The 17,127-nt window shown below is 40.0% G+C and overlaps 1 protein-coding gene across 1 annotated transcript in view; it reads right to left on the bottom strand.

The window, feature by feature from the left end:
- The window catches only part of MAML3 (mastermind like transcriptional coactivator 3), a 353,622-nt gene that overhangs the window by 118,225 nt on the left and 218,270 nt on the right, over positions 1-17,127 (bottom strand). The window contains exon 2 of the mRNA XM_032224582.1: positions 15,197-16,708. Within this exon, the coding sequence (XP_032080473.1) occupies positions 15,197-16,708 (1,512 nt within the window). The remainder of the gene's footprint in view (positions 1-15,196; positions 16,709-17,127) is intronic.

Genomic DNA, 17,127 nt, shown 5'->3' with positions numbered 1-17,127 from the left:
AAACTATAAACTAGTGTATTTTTCTTATCTTGTTTCTGTGAGTCATGTTTCAGTAAGGAACAGCAGAAAAGTTACCCCCCTTCTATACATAATACTGCCAAAAATAGGACAAAACTATTTTCTTCAACTGATATAACTTATAACAATTCATAGAATTACTTTCAATTTGGCATCTTGCTTTACATTCATTTTTATCTCCATTTCAGAGCCAATTGGTAGTTGTCTTCTAATCAGTTATATCTCATATCCACCCCTACTATCTACCTTATCTGTATATTTCCCAATTTCCAGTTTGGGATTTTTAGATTATCTTTATCATATAAGATCTATATTCAGATGAAGATTTGGGGAATCAGTTTTATGTTGTTTATTGTTTTGCCCTCTCTCTTTTCTGTTTGCCTCCTGGCCTGTTGGGTTGGACTGAAATAGGGTCTTTAAAACAGCAATCATAGCCCCCTCGTTAAAATGAAAAGCTAAAGACTCTTCTACTCAATCTTTGCAAATTCTGTAAGGCCTCTCCCTGAATATCACTGACTACTATCCCTTAAGAAGAAAGGGACAGTAGTTGTACAAGCTATGAATTGCTCAGGAGTCCTATCATTCATCTCAATGAGGCAGAGAAGATCAAATAGAGCTCCTTTTTGCTCAAAGGGCCTAGGCAAATTCAAATGTTCTAAAAATGTACTGAAACTAACTCTGTTACTACAGAGCCAGCAAATATTGTTAGGTGTTTGACTGCATATCTTCCAAGAAATCATCAGCACAAAATTTATCACCTATGTTTTGAAGAAAAATTCATACGCCATTTTCCACCAGTTGTGTTTTTAATACAACCCTTTAACTGGTCCTAGCCTATCTATGAGAGTCATCTATTTAATTGCAGAAGATGAATCATATCATCATTTTAAAATTCTTTGAAGGATCTAGATAAGATTCTTATGATTGTGTAACAATAATTCTTTTTAGTAAAAAAATATTGACAACAAATTGAAAATGACAAATCTGAGATACATCTGGGTTTTCATGCATAGACATAAAAGTCACAGTTATTCTTTCCTTATTCATATACAAGTGTAGGCCTTATTTTACTCTTATTACTGAAAATCATGACTCTAAATATTATACTTAATCAGTTGGATTTAACTCTAACAATTTAATCAGAGCGCAAATTTCTTGATACGGGGTGATTTCAGAACACTGACTTCAGTTGATTCATCGCCAAAATCACTACATTAATCTTTCAGTTCACAGTGCAGGAAAAACAAGACAACTTTTTGAAACAGAAGTTCTATATCCCAAGGTCACCCAATGGAATTCCTGGCAACAGGTTGAAATACTTTCTTACAATGTATAATTAACTTACAGGTTTCATTACAGGGTGTGATGATGGATCAGCCAATTTAAGTGGCTTAGAAACAGGTTCAAATAAATTAATGGAAGATAATTATCAATAGCTATTAACCATCATAATTAAAATAAAACTTTCATTGTTGGAGGAATATGCATATGATTAGCAGGTTTGCAAACAAAGACTAGGACAAAGTTTATCCCTCATACCTAGGGTGACCAGACGTCCCGCATTTGGCGGGACAGGCACGCATTTTCATCATTTTTCCCGCGTCCCGCCCGCTTCTCAAAAAACCCTGCTTTATTTTGGCGCTCGCTGGCTCCCCTGCCCATCAGCTGCCACTAGCTCGCTCGTTATTTCCCCATCTATTTCTAAAAATGTAAGCCAGCCCAGCCTGCCGCTCACTGATTGGCCTGGACTCCAGCCAATCAGTGAGCTGGCTGGGATGGAAAACTTTAAGCACGCACGGGAAGTTTTCCATCCCAGCCAGCTCACTGATTGGCTGGAGTCCGCTTAGCACGCCGCGTGAGTCGCAGGAGTCTCCATTTCATTTCGCGGCCGTTTGCTTTGTTTTGCTGCTTCAGCTTCACTGGTTAACCGCTGGGAATTAGTAACCTGCGCGGGGTTAGTGAAACAGCTGCCGCAGCGCTGTGGAAGCCCTGTCAAAGTGCACCTTTCCCGCCTCGGCGGCTGCAGGGACCACACCACCACTTTATCTTCCTCCTCCTCCTCCTCCCCTTCTGCCCTCAGCAGCAGCAATGGCAGCCGAGGAGGGAAAGGGGCGCTTTGGCAGGGCTTCCACAGCACTGTGGAAGCCCTGTCAAAGCGCACCTTTCCCGCCTCGGCGGCTGCAGGGACCACACCACCACTTTATCTTCCTCCTCCTCCTCCTCCTCCCCTTCCGCCCTCAGCAGCAGCAACGGCAGCCAAGCCGGGAAAGGGGCGCTTTGGCAGGGCTTCCACCACGCCCCCAAGGACCGCTGACCTCGCGCCACCGCTTCTTCTTCTTCCCCGGCCTTCCCAGTTAGCTTGCTTGAAGCTCCGAGGAGGCGGGAGGAGGGTCGCAGGAGTGGAAGTGGGGGGAGGTCTCCCCGGCCGGGAAGAGCTGAGAGGCTGCCGGCCCCTTTCGCAGGAAAGTTAACTTTTCTTGGCGAAATCCTGCCCCCCCCGCGTGGGTGAGTGGTCGGCTGTCCTCTTCCTGTAAGCCGCCCGGAGTTACCTGTGTGTGAGGTGGGCTGCCCTATGCATTTGCGTGTGTGCGCTGGAGAGAGAGTGAAAAAGAGAGGGAGAAATAATTATATTAATTAGATAGATCAGTCTTTCTCCACCTTGGAGACTTGAAAGTGTGTGGACTTCAACTCCCAGAAAGGGAGTTGGGAGAAAGGGAGAAAGGAGGAGAGAATGAAAGGAAGATGGGGGAAAGAAGGAAGAGGTAAGGAGAGGAGGATGGAAAGGAGAGAAAGAGGGGGAGAGAGGGTAGAAAAGGGAAGAGGAAGAGCAGGAGTAGGAGAAAGGTAAGGGAAGAAGGAAGGGGAAGGAGAGGAGGAAGGAGGAAAGTAGAGAAGGGAGGGAGGGAGAAAGGAAAGGGAAAGGAAAGGAGATTGGAAGGGAGAGAAAAGGAAGGAGAGAGGGTAGGAAGGGAAAGAGGAAGAGCAGGAGCAAAGGAGAGGTAAGGGAAGAAGGAAGGGGAAGGAGAGGAGGAAGGAAGAAAGTAGAGAAGGGAGAGAGGGTGAAAAGAAAGAGGTAAGGAGAGGAGGATGGAAAGGAGAGAAAGAGGAGAGAGGGTAGGAAGGGGATGAGGAAGAGCAGGAGTAGGAGAAAGGTACAGGAAGAAGGAAGGGAAAGGAGAGCAGGAAGGAAGAAAGTAGAGAAGGGAGGGAGGGAGAAAAGAAAGGGAAAATAAGGTGGTGTTATAACAGGAGGAAGGGATGGTAAACAAAGCAACCCAAACTGTATATTATAACCCAGTGGTCCCCAACCTTTTTATCGCCGCGGACCAGTCAGCCTTTGATAATTTTACCGTGGCCCGCTGAGCGCGCGCAGGGGTGGGGGGGCGTTGTTCGCGACGACACATTGATTGTTTATATATCAGATTGTTTTGATTAAACAACTTTTATTTTATTGTATTTAAACATGCCTTACAAAATAAAATACAATTACATAAATATAAAGTGCTTTAATATGCCTCCCCCACCCGGACAGACTTATGTTCCTCAAAGACCATTCTGAACCCTCAACCCGGACCAACCTTTCTGCCCGCCCTCCCCCTCCCCACCACATTCGGCGGGCAAAGAACAGAGCGCGCGCGCGCGAATGCCGTGGAGAGAGAGAAAATAAATATATATATAAATATATAACTGTTTGGGAGTAAAAGCGGGGAGGCGCACCCGGCCGGGGGGGGGGGAGGAGGAGGAAGGAGGGTGGGAAGGAAGCTGGCAAGCGAAGAACAGAAAGTAATTAGCAAGGATTAAAACGACCTGCCGGAAAAAGGAGAGGGGAAAAAAAAAACACCAGATCTGACGGCTAGTGCAGCCTCCACCGGAGGGGCTGCAGAAACACACACCGCCAGTCCTGTCCTTCCTTTCCAACCAGTCTCTCTCTGCGCGCGCATACACACACACACACACACACCACACAAACGCACACACACCGGCAGATATGCACGCACACACACTTTTTTTTTTTTGCAATTGGCAGAACTACGGTTTTCTTTCTTTAAAAAAAAAATTAAATGGAGGTGGGGGGTGTGTGGAGAGAAAGGGAGAGAAGCGGACACATAAAACCGAGCCGCACTCGCGAACCACAGCATGCATCTGGGTGACAAAATTGCAGGGAGAAAGCAGGAAAAGCCGAGGAGAGAGCAAAAAAAGAAAAGAGCCAGACCAAGCGCGGCAGGGCGGGAAGGAAGGCGATGATGATTGGGGGAGGTTTGAAAAAGCAGATCCAAGCGCAAAAGTTACTGAGTCATTTCAGCGGCGGCCGGAACAGTTTTCTTGACTCCCTCCCTCTCTCCCTCTCTCTCTCCTCTCTCACTCTCTCACTCTCTCTTTCCCTGGCGATGGATCGGTGCGGGTGGGGGGGGGGAGAGAGAAGGGAGGAGACGGCGAGGGAGGGAGGGAGAGAGAGCCGAGGGTGGGACCAAAGGGGGGGGAGAGAAATGCATTTAAGAGGAGCGGATTTAAAAGAGCGATCATGGCCCCCGGCCGCTGCGCGGCCCGGTGCCAGGTACTCCACGGCCCGGCACCGGTCCGCGGACCGGGGGTTGGGGACCACTGGTATAGGGTCTCCTGCTCAAGCAGGGGGTTGGACTAGAAAACCTTTCAACTATTCTATTCTAACTCTAACTCTACCCTATCCTACTCTACTTATCCTATCCTGAATTTTTAATCCAATCTTCTTTGATTTAACTATGTCCATCTAAATATCTAAAGCTAGTCTAAATATTTATTTACCAGAGTCATGGTAAATTACCTGTTTGATTCTATGGTGGATAGCAAAATCTATATTTTTGTAACCACAGCAAAAGAAGACATTCTGTCTTAGATCTGGGGAGAATTCCTGTCAAGTGCGAAAAAAAAGCTCTCAATCACATTTTAGAAACTATGTCTATAGAAACACACACACACACACACACACACACACACACATGTATAAACATATACATGTATCTGCTTTTTAATGAAAATATGCAGAAATGAATTATGCATATTTGTGATATAAAATAAAAATGCTACAAAATAGTTTCTCATTGTATTCTTGTTATTTATCCTTCCCTCCCACATATTTCTAATTTCAAATAATGCAACTGCACTTTCTATAACCTTTAGAATAGCAGCATTCTCATAACAATGAGGTTAAAGTCTTTGTTTTATTATATTTTTTTCACCCATATGGAATTTTATTTTGCTTTTCTCTCTCTCTCCTCTCTCTCCCTCTCCTCTCTTTCTACACTCATGGACTCTTGACAACATTTTCTATTCTCACTTCCAGTTTTCTCACACAAGATTTATTCTGTTGCATCCATTTTTCTCATCCGTTTATACTGAAGAAATCAAACATTTTATCATTACTTATTCCTACAGAGGTAAAGTTAGATACCACTATCTAACTTTAGATACAATATCTACAGTTTCCTTCACAGTTAGGATATAATACAATTCATCCACAATTGAAAGTCTAGAATTGTACTTGGACCAGATATTTTCAAGACTGAAACAAAAATATCAGCACTACATATTATATTGCTCTGCACAGTCTATTTCATACATTTTGAATCAGACCAATTAACAATATAATTGTGGCACTCACATAACATGCTAAACTGGGTTAGTTTTTATTGTGTAGATATGTGAAGTTTAGTATTTATGAGAATCTAGTGCATTTTTTGATTTAGGAGTTAATACATTTTGTAAGCTTAGAAAAATGGCATAATTCACTAACAAAATAAAATGTTACTTAGCAATATTGCCTCTGCTAGAGATTTATTTGTCTCTATTTAATATTGAACCTTTTCTTGATCTGGATTTATTTTGTAGCTCATTAATTATGTTTTCTTCTTTCAAGTGAACCTAAACCAAATAAACTTTACTAAATTATCTCTCAAATATGTTTATTATTTCACTGGAATACTCTAGTTCCTTTTTAATTGTGTTTCCATACAAATCCTTTTATAACACCTGGAAATCACACAACTGCTATTGTATTATTCAGGGCTTTTACTATTCTAGAGAACATCTGTATATTGGCATTCAGGAAATGTTGAATATAATTCTATGTTCACTGCTAAAATGTGGCAGCCAAACTGTGGTCCAGGTGCTTTCAAATAGGGGATTCCTAGCTCTCGCAATCAAAAAGAATCATGCTTATACATGTTCCACCTTTTAGTTGTAATAGATTTGGTAGAAAATGATAGGAAAGGTATACATTATATCCAGATTACTTTATTTATAAATTTCCATGATAAAGCAGGACAATTCTTAAACTACAAGCAAAAGAAGATTTGATAGCTGTATTCATAGGGTCTGCAGCTTAGAAGTTGCATTATCTGAAGAAAGCATGTGTCTGCAATCAAAAAGATTAATTACATCAATGGTATATACCTATGGTAGCTCTGACCTACAGGATGATTATAGTACAGCACAGCATTATTCTATTAGTGACAATGTGTAGACTATTATAATAGGGAAGAGAAACAGAAAGTGTGCTCCATTTTCCTTTGAACTTTCCCGTGTAAAACTTCTGTTTTGTATTCTTGTACATAGCACAGCTTGGCAGAGCTTTAGATTTTTAAATCAAGGCTCTTAACTTCTTCCCTCCCCCACTTCTGCTCTTAGTCTCTTGTTTTCTTCAGATATAGATTAGCTGAAGAGTGTTCTCTCTTTCTTGTAGAAGTACTTTGCTAATTCCAAGGACAACCACCTGCTGCAGGGAGGATATTGCTGTTACTGTCTTATGTAAACTTTTGCTAGATAAGCAAAAATGAAAACAGTAAGTATCCTTATTTAGAAGTATTGCAACAGAATGCTATAAACATTTTGAAACCCATCTTAGGGATGAATTTCAGTGTAGTTCTCTGATGCCTGGGAAATGTGTTGAATCTTAGTTTGTATGTTGGCTCAGGAATTCTGGGAAGTGAAGTTGCTGAGTTTGAGAAACCTTGCTGTAGTGAAGCAGGGTTCTCTACAGCTGGAAAAATATGATTGTTTATTCGACATTTACAATCTTTTATTGAATGTTATCTTTTTTGTTGCCTCACTTGTGGATATTTCTGTATTCATTTGTATTATTCCTTGTTATAAAATGGTTACTGTTTTGCCCTGCTCTGCTCATTAAATCCTTGAGCCTTCTACCTCATGTTTGACATGTTCACCATGTTCAAGCAGACCTAGCACCCAGACTTTGTTTTGGCAAGACACAACAATAATAGACAACTCAAGGAATATTCAATAGCAGCCCCATTGTTTTGACATCCATGTGTTAAGATATATGGGTCTTTAGAGTGTTCAAGATATTCTATACACCAATATTTTTCAGCATGCCTTCTTTCAAAGCATTGGTTAAGCAGTTTTAAGGAATTTGATTCCATGTTTTCCAGTATTTATTTTGAAAAACAAGTTACAGCTATAAAATTTATCTGATATCATTAGAACAGAATTGGGAGTAACACTCAAAGCATTGGAATGTATATCTTATGTGGGTTACATTTGTTACAGAATTGGTGGTAGATATTTGGCAAAGCAAATAGTACTTACATCAGGCCTTTAAGCTAAGAAATGAGTCACGACCACTACACTCCAGAGAAACTGTATTCAGTAGAAGATTATACAAATTCCACTGGTTGCTGGTCATGGAGAAATTCTGCAGATTTCTTAGTTTTTCTCCCTAGACTTCCAATTTAACAGTCTGCCAGTTGTCTAATTACTCCTATTCATGTTGAGCTGTATGTATGGATTTCCAGCCACACACATCTTTCTTTTTTTAGTATAATTAATGAAGCTCATCAAAGCTTGGAAAACAAGCTGGAGCATCAACTACACTCTGCTGTATAACATGAAGGTTATGAGCTACTAATCTCCTTGCAGGATGTTCATGTAGCCAACAGATTTACACAGAGATTCAAGTGCCACATTGCAACAGTTACATTAGAAATAAATAAGAAAAGATGTTTATACAATTTTCTATGGTCTGATTAAATCTCTGAATATCTATTAATAGTCTTATACAAGAGTTCCTATGTGGTACTCTGAGAAAAATATTTCATTACCCATAAGAGGAAAGTGTGAAAGCAGACACGAGTCCTATCTTCAGAATTTCCCTTGTTTACTTCCACATAAAGGACAATTTGTTTTGTTCTGTCTCTATTAATGTTCTTTCCAGAATCTCATGACTTTGTCCCTAAATCAAATCCATACAAGATTCTTTCTCCTTCTTTTTTTTCATGCTCACACTTCAGCTTTAGAAAGAAAAAAACAGAAGCAGAAATATAAACTTAAGAATAATCATGTTGCCTGGACTTTCACATTTTCCTGTCATTGACGGTGTAATGTTTTTCTCAGAATACCACATGGAGTGCTACAGAATCAACAAAGCCCATCATGTTTGTGGGAATAGATACAAGTTAATAACATTTGACAAATGAAGTATTGTACATACTTTCCCTATCCTTCCTTCTATACATCTGCACAACTGTCATACTTTTGAAACTAGATTAAGTTAGTGCTAACACAGGGGTCCCCAACTCCTGGGCCACAGTCCACTACCAAGCCATGATGTGTTCGAACCTCAGCTGTGGGAGAGAGGGGCAAGTGTGCACGTGTAATGCTCCATTCACATGAGTGGCATGGAAGCACAAGTGGAGTTTCATGCGTGAGCTCAAGTGCCATCCGCTCAAGTGCCTTCAAATGAATCTGTATGCGCGTATGTACACCTGCCATTTATACGTCGTCGTCCCCCCAGTGCCAGGCCTGAAGCCACCAAGCTGAAAAGGTTGGGGACCATTGTGCTAAGGAAATAATTAAATATACTGATTTTACAGTATATTAGGACTATTCATGTATGTTGGAACTAGTAATCTCCCAGAATTCTTGGTCAACAGAGTTAATAAAGGGAAATTTAGGAATTGTAGTTGCTTCTCACAAAGAAAGCAACAGTTTGGGCCAGGTTTTTCTACTGGAATAACCTTTCATCGGGCAACTCTTAAACATCTACAGAAAATATATATATGGAAACCCAGAAAGTAACATAAAACACCTAATAAAGATCTTAACTATGCAATGATAGTGTGCTTTGCTCAAAACAATTCCAAAAAGAATCTCATTCTTCTTCATCATCCTCATCCCCATTATTATAATAATTATTATTAAACCAAGGAAAAATACTCTGGCCATCCTTGATTCTGTTTATTTCCCCGAGGCCGAACAAAAAGTCAGACAGGGAAGGGCAGAATCTCTGTAATTCTATGTTATCAGATGATCTTTTCCCATCATTGTGAAGAACTATTATTCCTGATTGCTCAGGAGGTCAATTAACAAACATTTTTCAGGAAAGCAGCAAGAGAAAGAAGGGGAAATACATTCCATATGGATGGCTACTGTTTTACCTTTCCCACCTAATTCATTTTTTAATCAACATGCCTCTAAATTGGCCTACTGGGACTGCAAAGATCTTTCTATATACAGTAGAAAGATTAGATTTCTATTAGGTTAGGTCATTTGAAGGTTAAAAGATATAGGGTTTTACTAGGTACAGATATGGGTATCTTTCTGAAACTGGGACAATTTTTTACAGCTTAATATCATGGTGTTTGTGTATTAACATACACACACATGTATGTATGTATGTATGTATGTATACATGTATATAAAATGGTTACTGTTTTGCCCTGCATGTGTGTATGTACACACACACACACACACACACACACACACACACACACACACACACGGTATATACAAACCACACTTGACAGTGCAATGATAAAGCTATTCTATAATCTACTGTTGGCTGTAGAGTGATGATGGAACCTCCAAGTACAGTGTTTCTGAATTTCCTGTTCTCCAAATATGTTAGGAAAGAACATGACAAGATTTGCAATGGTGGCCTGATAATGTATTTCACTGTACTTATTTTACTTATTTAATTTGTTTATTGGAATTTGTCAAACAAAAACAAGAACAAGAACAAGAATAAGAGTAAGAAAATAAAAATACAATGACAGGGATAATAAGCACGTTAATGCATGTCCCCTCTACTGACCATGTAAGTATGAAGTAAGATCCACGGAAGTAAATTTGTGACTGAAACTGTGAAAATTTGTAGCTGAGACAACTGAATCAGGTAGGGCATTCCAGACAACTCTATTACAGAAACCATATTTTTTACAGTCGAGTTTAGAACAATTTACATTGAGTTTAAAGTGGGTGTTCATGCCTGTATTGTTTTGATTAAAACAGAAAAAGTCATTTACAGGTAAAACATGACTGTGTATAATTTTGTATGCAATACCTAGGTCTGACTGCAAGCGATGCAGTTCTAAGTTATCCAAACCGAAAATTTCAAGCCTAGTAGCATAAGTAATTCTATTGTGTACAGAAGAGTGCAAGACTTTTCTCGTGAAGTACTTCTGAACCCGGCTGGTTGTACTGATTTCAGATATATGGAAGAGATTCCAAACTGTTGAACAATATTCTAAAATTGGTCTAGCGTAAGTTTTATAAGCATTAATTAACAATACAGTATTTCCAGAAAAAACCCTTCACAAAATTAAGTTTACAACTTTTAATGCTTTTTTAGCAATGCTGTTACAGTGAGCTTTGGAGCATAAATCGTCTAGTCCTTAACAAAGTGGGGTTCATCTGCTAGATCAATGCCACCTAGCTTATTCTTGACATTCTGATAACGTTTACCAATATGTAAGACAGAGCATTTATTAATCAAAATTTGAAGTTACCAAATAGATGACCATTCAGACACACAGTTGAGATCACTTTGCAGAATTACCTGTTATACTTTCTGAGAATTATACTTGCTGAGAATTCTAGGACCCCAATAAATCTAAAAGGCTGGTGATTGGAGAAAGCTAGTTTGGAAGATGAGTAGCGGAAACTAATTGTTGGAGAATTAGCGAGAGTCTAAAACAGGTAATAGTTTATGCTGTTTTATATTACAGAGCAGTACACTCTGCAACTCTGTACTGCTTTATAGTACATGCACTCTGTTTCTCAACCTTGGTAACTTATGGACTTCAACTCCCAGAATTCCGTAGTCTGCCTGACTGGGGAATTTTGAGAGTTGAAGTCCATACATGTTAAAGTTACTGAGGTAGAATAACACTGAACTGAGACCATTATTAAACTCTGGAAGAAGGGATTGGGTATGTTAATCAGACATAAAGTTTACACTTCATGTAATGAAAAGAAAGAGCTAGATAATGATATCACCATGTATTTCAGTCCAGATTTAAAGTAAGTATTTCATGTATTACATATTTTTTTTACAGATAAGCAAAGACTATTTTATTCTTTGCAATAGTGATCACATCAATTTCTATTTGAAGGACCTCAGTTTCATTCCATTGGTGAATATCTAAATGTTTTAAAACTTTCAATATTTCAATATTTTTAAAGGTGACAGAATGAAACTGAATAATAGCCTTAAAACCATGTCAAAAACATTTATGCAACCATATTTCAATGCACAATTTGCTATATTCTATGGCAAAATTGAACTATTGTTGCTGTTAAACAAACTAACAAATATTAAAGTGGTTATTTGTTCATTTCTTCATCATATTTCTACACCACCCATCTCACCTAAGTGGCTCAGGGCAGTTTACAATAAAAAAAATATATCATAAGATCAAAGCATAAATAAGAACAGAATTAAAAACAGAATTAAAAGGTCAGGGTTAATATATTAAAAGTTAAAGTGCTCAAAGATGGAGAGAACATTCTCATGACACCATTTCCAAGATTGCATACCACTCTTTGATTCCCATGCTAATTGGAAAAGCCAGGTCTTAACACTCTTTTTGAAGGCCAGAAGAGAAGGGGGTCACCTCAACTCTGGAGGTAAAGTGTTCCCGTGGGCAACAGCAGAGAAGATTATCTTCTTGAATCCCACTAGTTGAAATTCTTTAGCCAATGGAATCTGCAACATACCCTCTCTGCCTGACTAAGTGGGATGGGACAATGTAACTGGAATGAGATGGTTCATCAGGTAACTTAGCCTCATGCCACAAAGGACTTTAAAAGTGATAACTGTCATCTTGAATTAGACTGGGAGCAAAGTATCACCCAATGCGACTTGCATAGCAGAGGTGATATTTGTGCAATCTAAGATTGCTCACATTGCTACATTCTGCACCAATTGCAATTTCTGGATAGTCTTCAAGAGCAGCCCCACATGGAACTGGTGCACAAGATGAAGCTTATTTATTTATTCATGTATTTTATTTAGTTTGTCAAACATGAATGACATAACAGGTATAAGCATAAATATGGGCATGAACACATGAAATGAGTACAAATATATGGGGACAGTAAGACAGGGACAGTAGGCACGCTGGTGAGCTTATGCACACTCCCTTACAGACCTCTTAGGAATGGTATGAGGTCCACAGTAGACAGTTTAAAGTTGAAGCTATGGAGGTTTGAGGAAATAACAATGGGTTAGGGCCTTCCTAACTGTGACTATCATTTGCTCCTTGAGCAGGAGTTGTGAATCCAAGAGGACCCCCAGATTACCCATCAGGTCTATCTGTGGCTGTGTAAGTCCATCTAGAAACAAAGATCATAAACCTCCAGTTTATAAAAGAGTCTTCTCCCATGGCACTCCTTACCAGGGTTCAGTTTAAGCCTATTGTTCCCCAACCCAGACCCTCACAGCCTCCAAGTACTGCAAAGGGGCGGCCACAGTTTCACTTACTTCAGCCAGGATGAAGATATATACCTTGGTTTAATCAGCATACTGGTCATGCCTCATTTTGGGGCAATGTATGATCTTATCTGATGGCTTCATGTAGATATTAAGCACCGAGCCCTGAAGCATTGCACAAAACAGGGTTGGACCGCTTGCTCTCTGACAACAACAACTGAGACTGTCCCGAAAGGAGGTGAACCAGCACAAAAACTATGCCCCCATTTCCAACTGGCGAAGCCTGCCCTAAATGATATGTTTGGTGATATCAAAAGCCACCCAGTGGTCAAGAAGAGCCAAGATGGATCCACTATTCCCTAATGGTCCTGCCAGAGATCATCCAAAAGCATGACCGATACTGTTTCCATCCCGTATTTGGGACTGAAACCTGACTGGAAGGGGTCCAAATAATCTGTCTTACAGGATCCTCTGGAGCTGCAGAAGGACTGCCTTCTCAACCACCTTTCCTAGGAGGGAAAGATGGGCGACTGAACAAAAATGAAGAATGGTAGGGTCCAGTGATGAGTTCTTGAGAATAGGATATACCAGCGGCTCTTTAAATAGAGCTTAACATCCTCTCACTAAGCCTGCATTAACTATCACTAGATACACTTGCATGTCATCCCCTGAGCGATCTCTACCTGCCAGGAGGGGGTATGGATCCAAATCCAAGGTGACTACACTTATAATCCCAAGAACCCTAACCACTTTTCTCAGATCCAACAGGATCAAACTTTCCCCAGATAACTAGGTAAGAAATTCCCAAGGTATCTCCAATGGACTTGCTCCATGTTTGATCTCTAATTGAGAATGGATTTGAGTGGTTTTATCCACTAGGTGCATTGAAAATTCTTCAGCTCAACCTTGAAGATAAACCTCAGAATCCTCTTTACTCAAAAGCAATAGGCGACCCTAAACAGGGCCACTGATGGTGCTTTGCAGATGCAAGAAGAGCAGAGAAAAACTGACATTTCTTCACTCTTAATGCTATGAGGTAATTCTTAATAGAGCTCTAACTTATGCTCAATTGAATTCATCCCTTGTTTTCCTGCATTGGGGAACATGTCAAATCCTCTTTTTAAATTAAAATCATCTGGCTGATCGGGAGTTGGTTGGTAGACATCTGTTTAAGCCCACTGATTTCACATTCAATATGGCACTGGCAATATATGGCTTTACCAAACTATAACAATACATCTATTCTGAACATTAAATACATCAAATATCACATCAAAAACACATTATCAAAACACATTACATTTTATCCATTTTTCTTGCACTGTTATTATGGCAGGATAATTAATGGCCATCATTTGCAAGTGTGTGTGTGTGTGTGTGTGTGTGTGTGTGTGTGTGTGTACACACACATATATATATATATGTAGGTCTTTGGTTATTCGGGTTTTCTCCCGCGTAACCTCAGAAAACAAATATATATATATATACATACATACACATACACATACACACACACACACACACAAACACACACACAGAGACACACATATATATATATATAAGCTTCCATAGATAGATATTAGCTTCCATAGATAATTATTTCATTTATTAGATAAATTTAACCTCATATAAATTTTATATGATAGTTAATGGGTCACAGTAAAACTATATTAGAAAACTTGGTAATTTTTGAGAATGAACTAAATATCTGGAGATGAGCATTCAAAACTATTGCCAGTATAGGTTCCATAGCTACTGTACTTTTCGCAGTATAAGACGTACCTTTTTCCCTCAAAAAAGAGGGTGAAAATCTGGGTGTGTCTTATACACTGAATACATCATTTTTGGCCTATCGAAACTCCGCTCCCTTTACAAAAATGGACGTGTAGAGGGAGGGTTGCAAAGTCCTCCTAAGGGCTGGGGAGGGCAAAAATGGGGGCATGGTCCAGCCCCTAGGACCACTCTACAAGCCTCCCAAAGTCTCTACATGCCCTCTCTTTTTTTGCAAAAAAACAGCCCATTTTTTGCTCCCCCCCCTTCCAGCACTCTTAAGAGCCTCCCAAAACTCTGCATGCCCTCCCCCCAAAAAGCAAGCCATTTTTGCTTCTTTTTTGTGTGGGGGGGGCAGCCCCTAGGAGCACTCTATAAGCTTCCCAAAGCTCAAAATGAGGCGTGCAGAGGGTTTGGGAAGCCTGCAGAGTACAAAAACTTCTTTTTTTTAAATTTACCTCTTTAAAATCATGGTGCGTCTTATACTCCGGTATGTACTGACAGAAGTAACACTAACTTAGGAGAAAGTTGAATTTGAAGCTACTAGCAAGTTGTACAATATATGTGCGCAGAAACAAATGCTGTTTAAAAAAGGTACGGCAAATACAAAGAAAAAGTTGTAGATAGCAGTACACTAGTTTCTATTGAGTTATTCTGTTAATTCACATGAGCCATTCACAGAGAACATTCTCTGTCCACACTTACCTGACCTAGAGATGGAAGAGTTCCATAAGCTACTGGCTGGTTCATCATTCCTTTCTGCTTCAAAATAAGCATGCGCTTCTGCTCCTCACTCAAAGGTGTAATTTGAGCCTGAATTGGTGGCTGTTGGGGAATCTGTTGCTGCTGCTGCATATATGGCATCAAAGGACTCTTGTTGGAATTGGACATTGGTGGAGTCATCCTTTGACTAAGATCAGCATTGAAATGAGACAGAGGTTTAGTGTTGCCATAAGAAAGCATATTGCCTTGTTTGCTCAAAGAGTTTGTACCCAGATTATTTGGCTGCTGACTAATCATATTCATATGGTTTTGAGGGAGGTAGTTATTTATTGTAGTCTTTTGTGAGTTGTTTGCCGTGGGAGGCACTGCAGGATTTTGGTTGTTAAAGGCTTGGGGGTACATCATTGGGCTATTTGGTTTATCTGTACTGAAAGGTCCTCCATAAGGACTAGATGGAGGTCCCACTGGCGACCAGCTAGATACTTGATTTGGATGCTGTGGCGGCTGTTTCTGCTGCATCAGCTTAGCCCGCTGTTGCTGCTGGGCTGCCATCTGCTTCAACTGCTCAGCTGGAGACAAGTCAGTGCTAGTCACAGTTACTTGGCTAGGCCCTGGGCCTGCTGTTGTCACTGTTGTTGGATTCATGTGGAAACTATTGCCTGTTCGTGACTGAGTTTGGTTTGAAGGATGAGCTTGGTTGGGAGTCTGAGGGGACTGAACGACATAGTTTGCTAGTGAACTATCCAGGCTTGGAGCTGGAGGACCATTAGATCCTGCAGCGAGGCTGGGACCTGTAGGGATATTTGAAAATGGTGGCCCTGATGATGACGGTCTTACCTGGGGAGAGCCTGTTGGTAGGTGAGCAAATGGAGAGTGACATGGATCACTTTTAACACTGGCAATCTCCTGAATCTCTGTGGCTGGTCTCGGAAATTCAGGTTCCTTTTTCTCTTCAAAGTCTTCATTGAACAAATCTTGTATATCATCTTCTGGAACAGTGTTAGCTAGCTCGTCTATTAATTCCTGCCACTCCTGATCATTCAGGTTAATGTCTGAGAAGAGTTTATTCTGATTGGAAAGGGATGTGTCAGAATTGTCAGTGCAGTTGGGATCATCCACGGGCTCTTGTTTCAGTTCTTTGTTGCTGTTACTATTGTTGGGCAGAATGTTAAAACTATCTTCAAGCTCGGTACATCCATTGATTGGGAGTTTTAGGTCAGAAAGTCCACCATTTTTACCTAAGTCTTCCAGGGTACCCTCATGAGTTCCACTGTTTTGCAGTGGCAAAGATGGCTTTAGGTCAAGCTGGTGAAGAGGAGAAATAGAAGACAAAGGCAAATTGTTTGGCAAACTATTGACTCTCTCAATCCCATGTACATCTTTCCGTATCCGCTTATTAGTTGGAGAGAAGCTTCTGTCACAGACACCATTCTGCTGTTCTCCATTGAGGGGTGAACGTGCTCCTTCTAATTTTCTCTTCACTGTCTCTTGAAGCTTGAACAGAAAAGAAAAAGTAATTAATTCAATATTTGTCCATTTCTATCTTTTAAAAAATCATCATAACTGTATACAGGAAGTTTTACTAATTTATTATGACATGTAAAGACTGTTGTTTCAAAACATTTTGGGTTGGATTTCTAGACATTACTTAAATTTATTGGAATAATACAAAACTTTAGAGACACGATTTCTTCTCACAGATGGATGTGTATCTTTGGCAATGAGGATTATTGCATTATTATAATTAGCTATAAGCTATTCTAACATATTAACCAGAATGAAGCGGTAGACTGGAATGGAGCCACTTTTTCAATGAGTGGTCATATTTCAAACACAAAAAAATTACCATATCTAGTACCATGACTGAGAGGTTTATCCTAGCCATCTCCATAATATATCCATTTGCTATGTAA

This window comes from Thamnophis elegans, chromosome 9, assembly GCF_009769535.1.
Source record: "Thamnophis elegans isolate rThaEle1 chromosome 9, rThaEle1.pri, whole genome shotgun sequence".
Classification (NCBI taxonomy): domain Eukaryota; kingdom Metazoa; phylum Chordata; class Lepidosauria; order Squamata; family Colubridae; genus Thamnophis; species Thamnophis elegans.
This window is presented reverse-complemented; position numbering and strand designations above follow the sequence as displayed.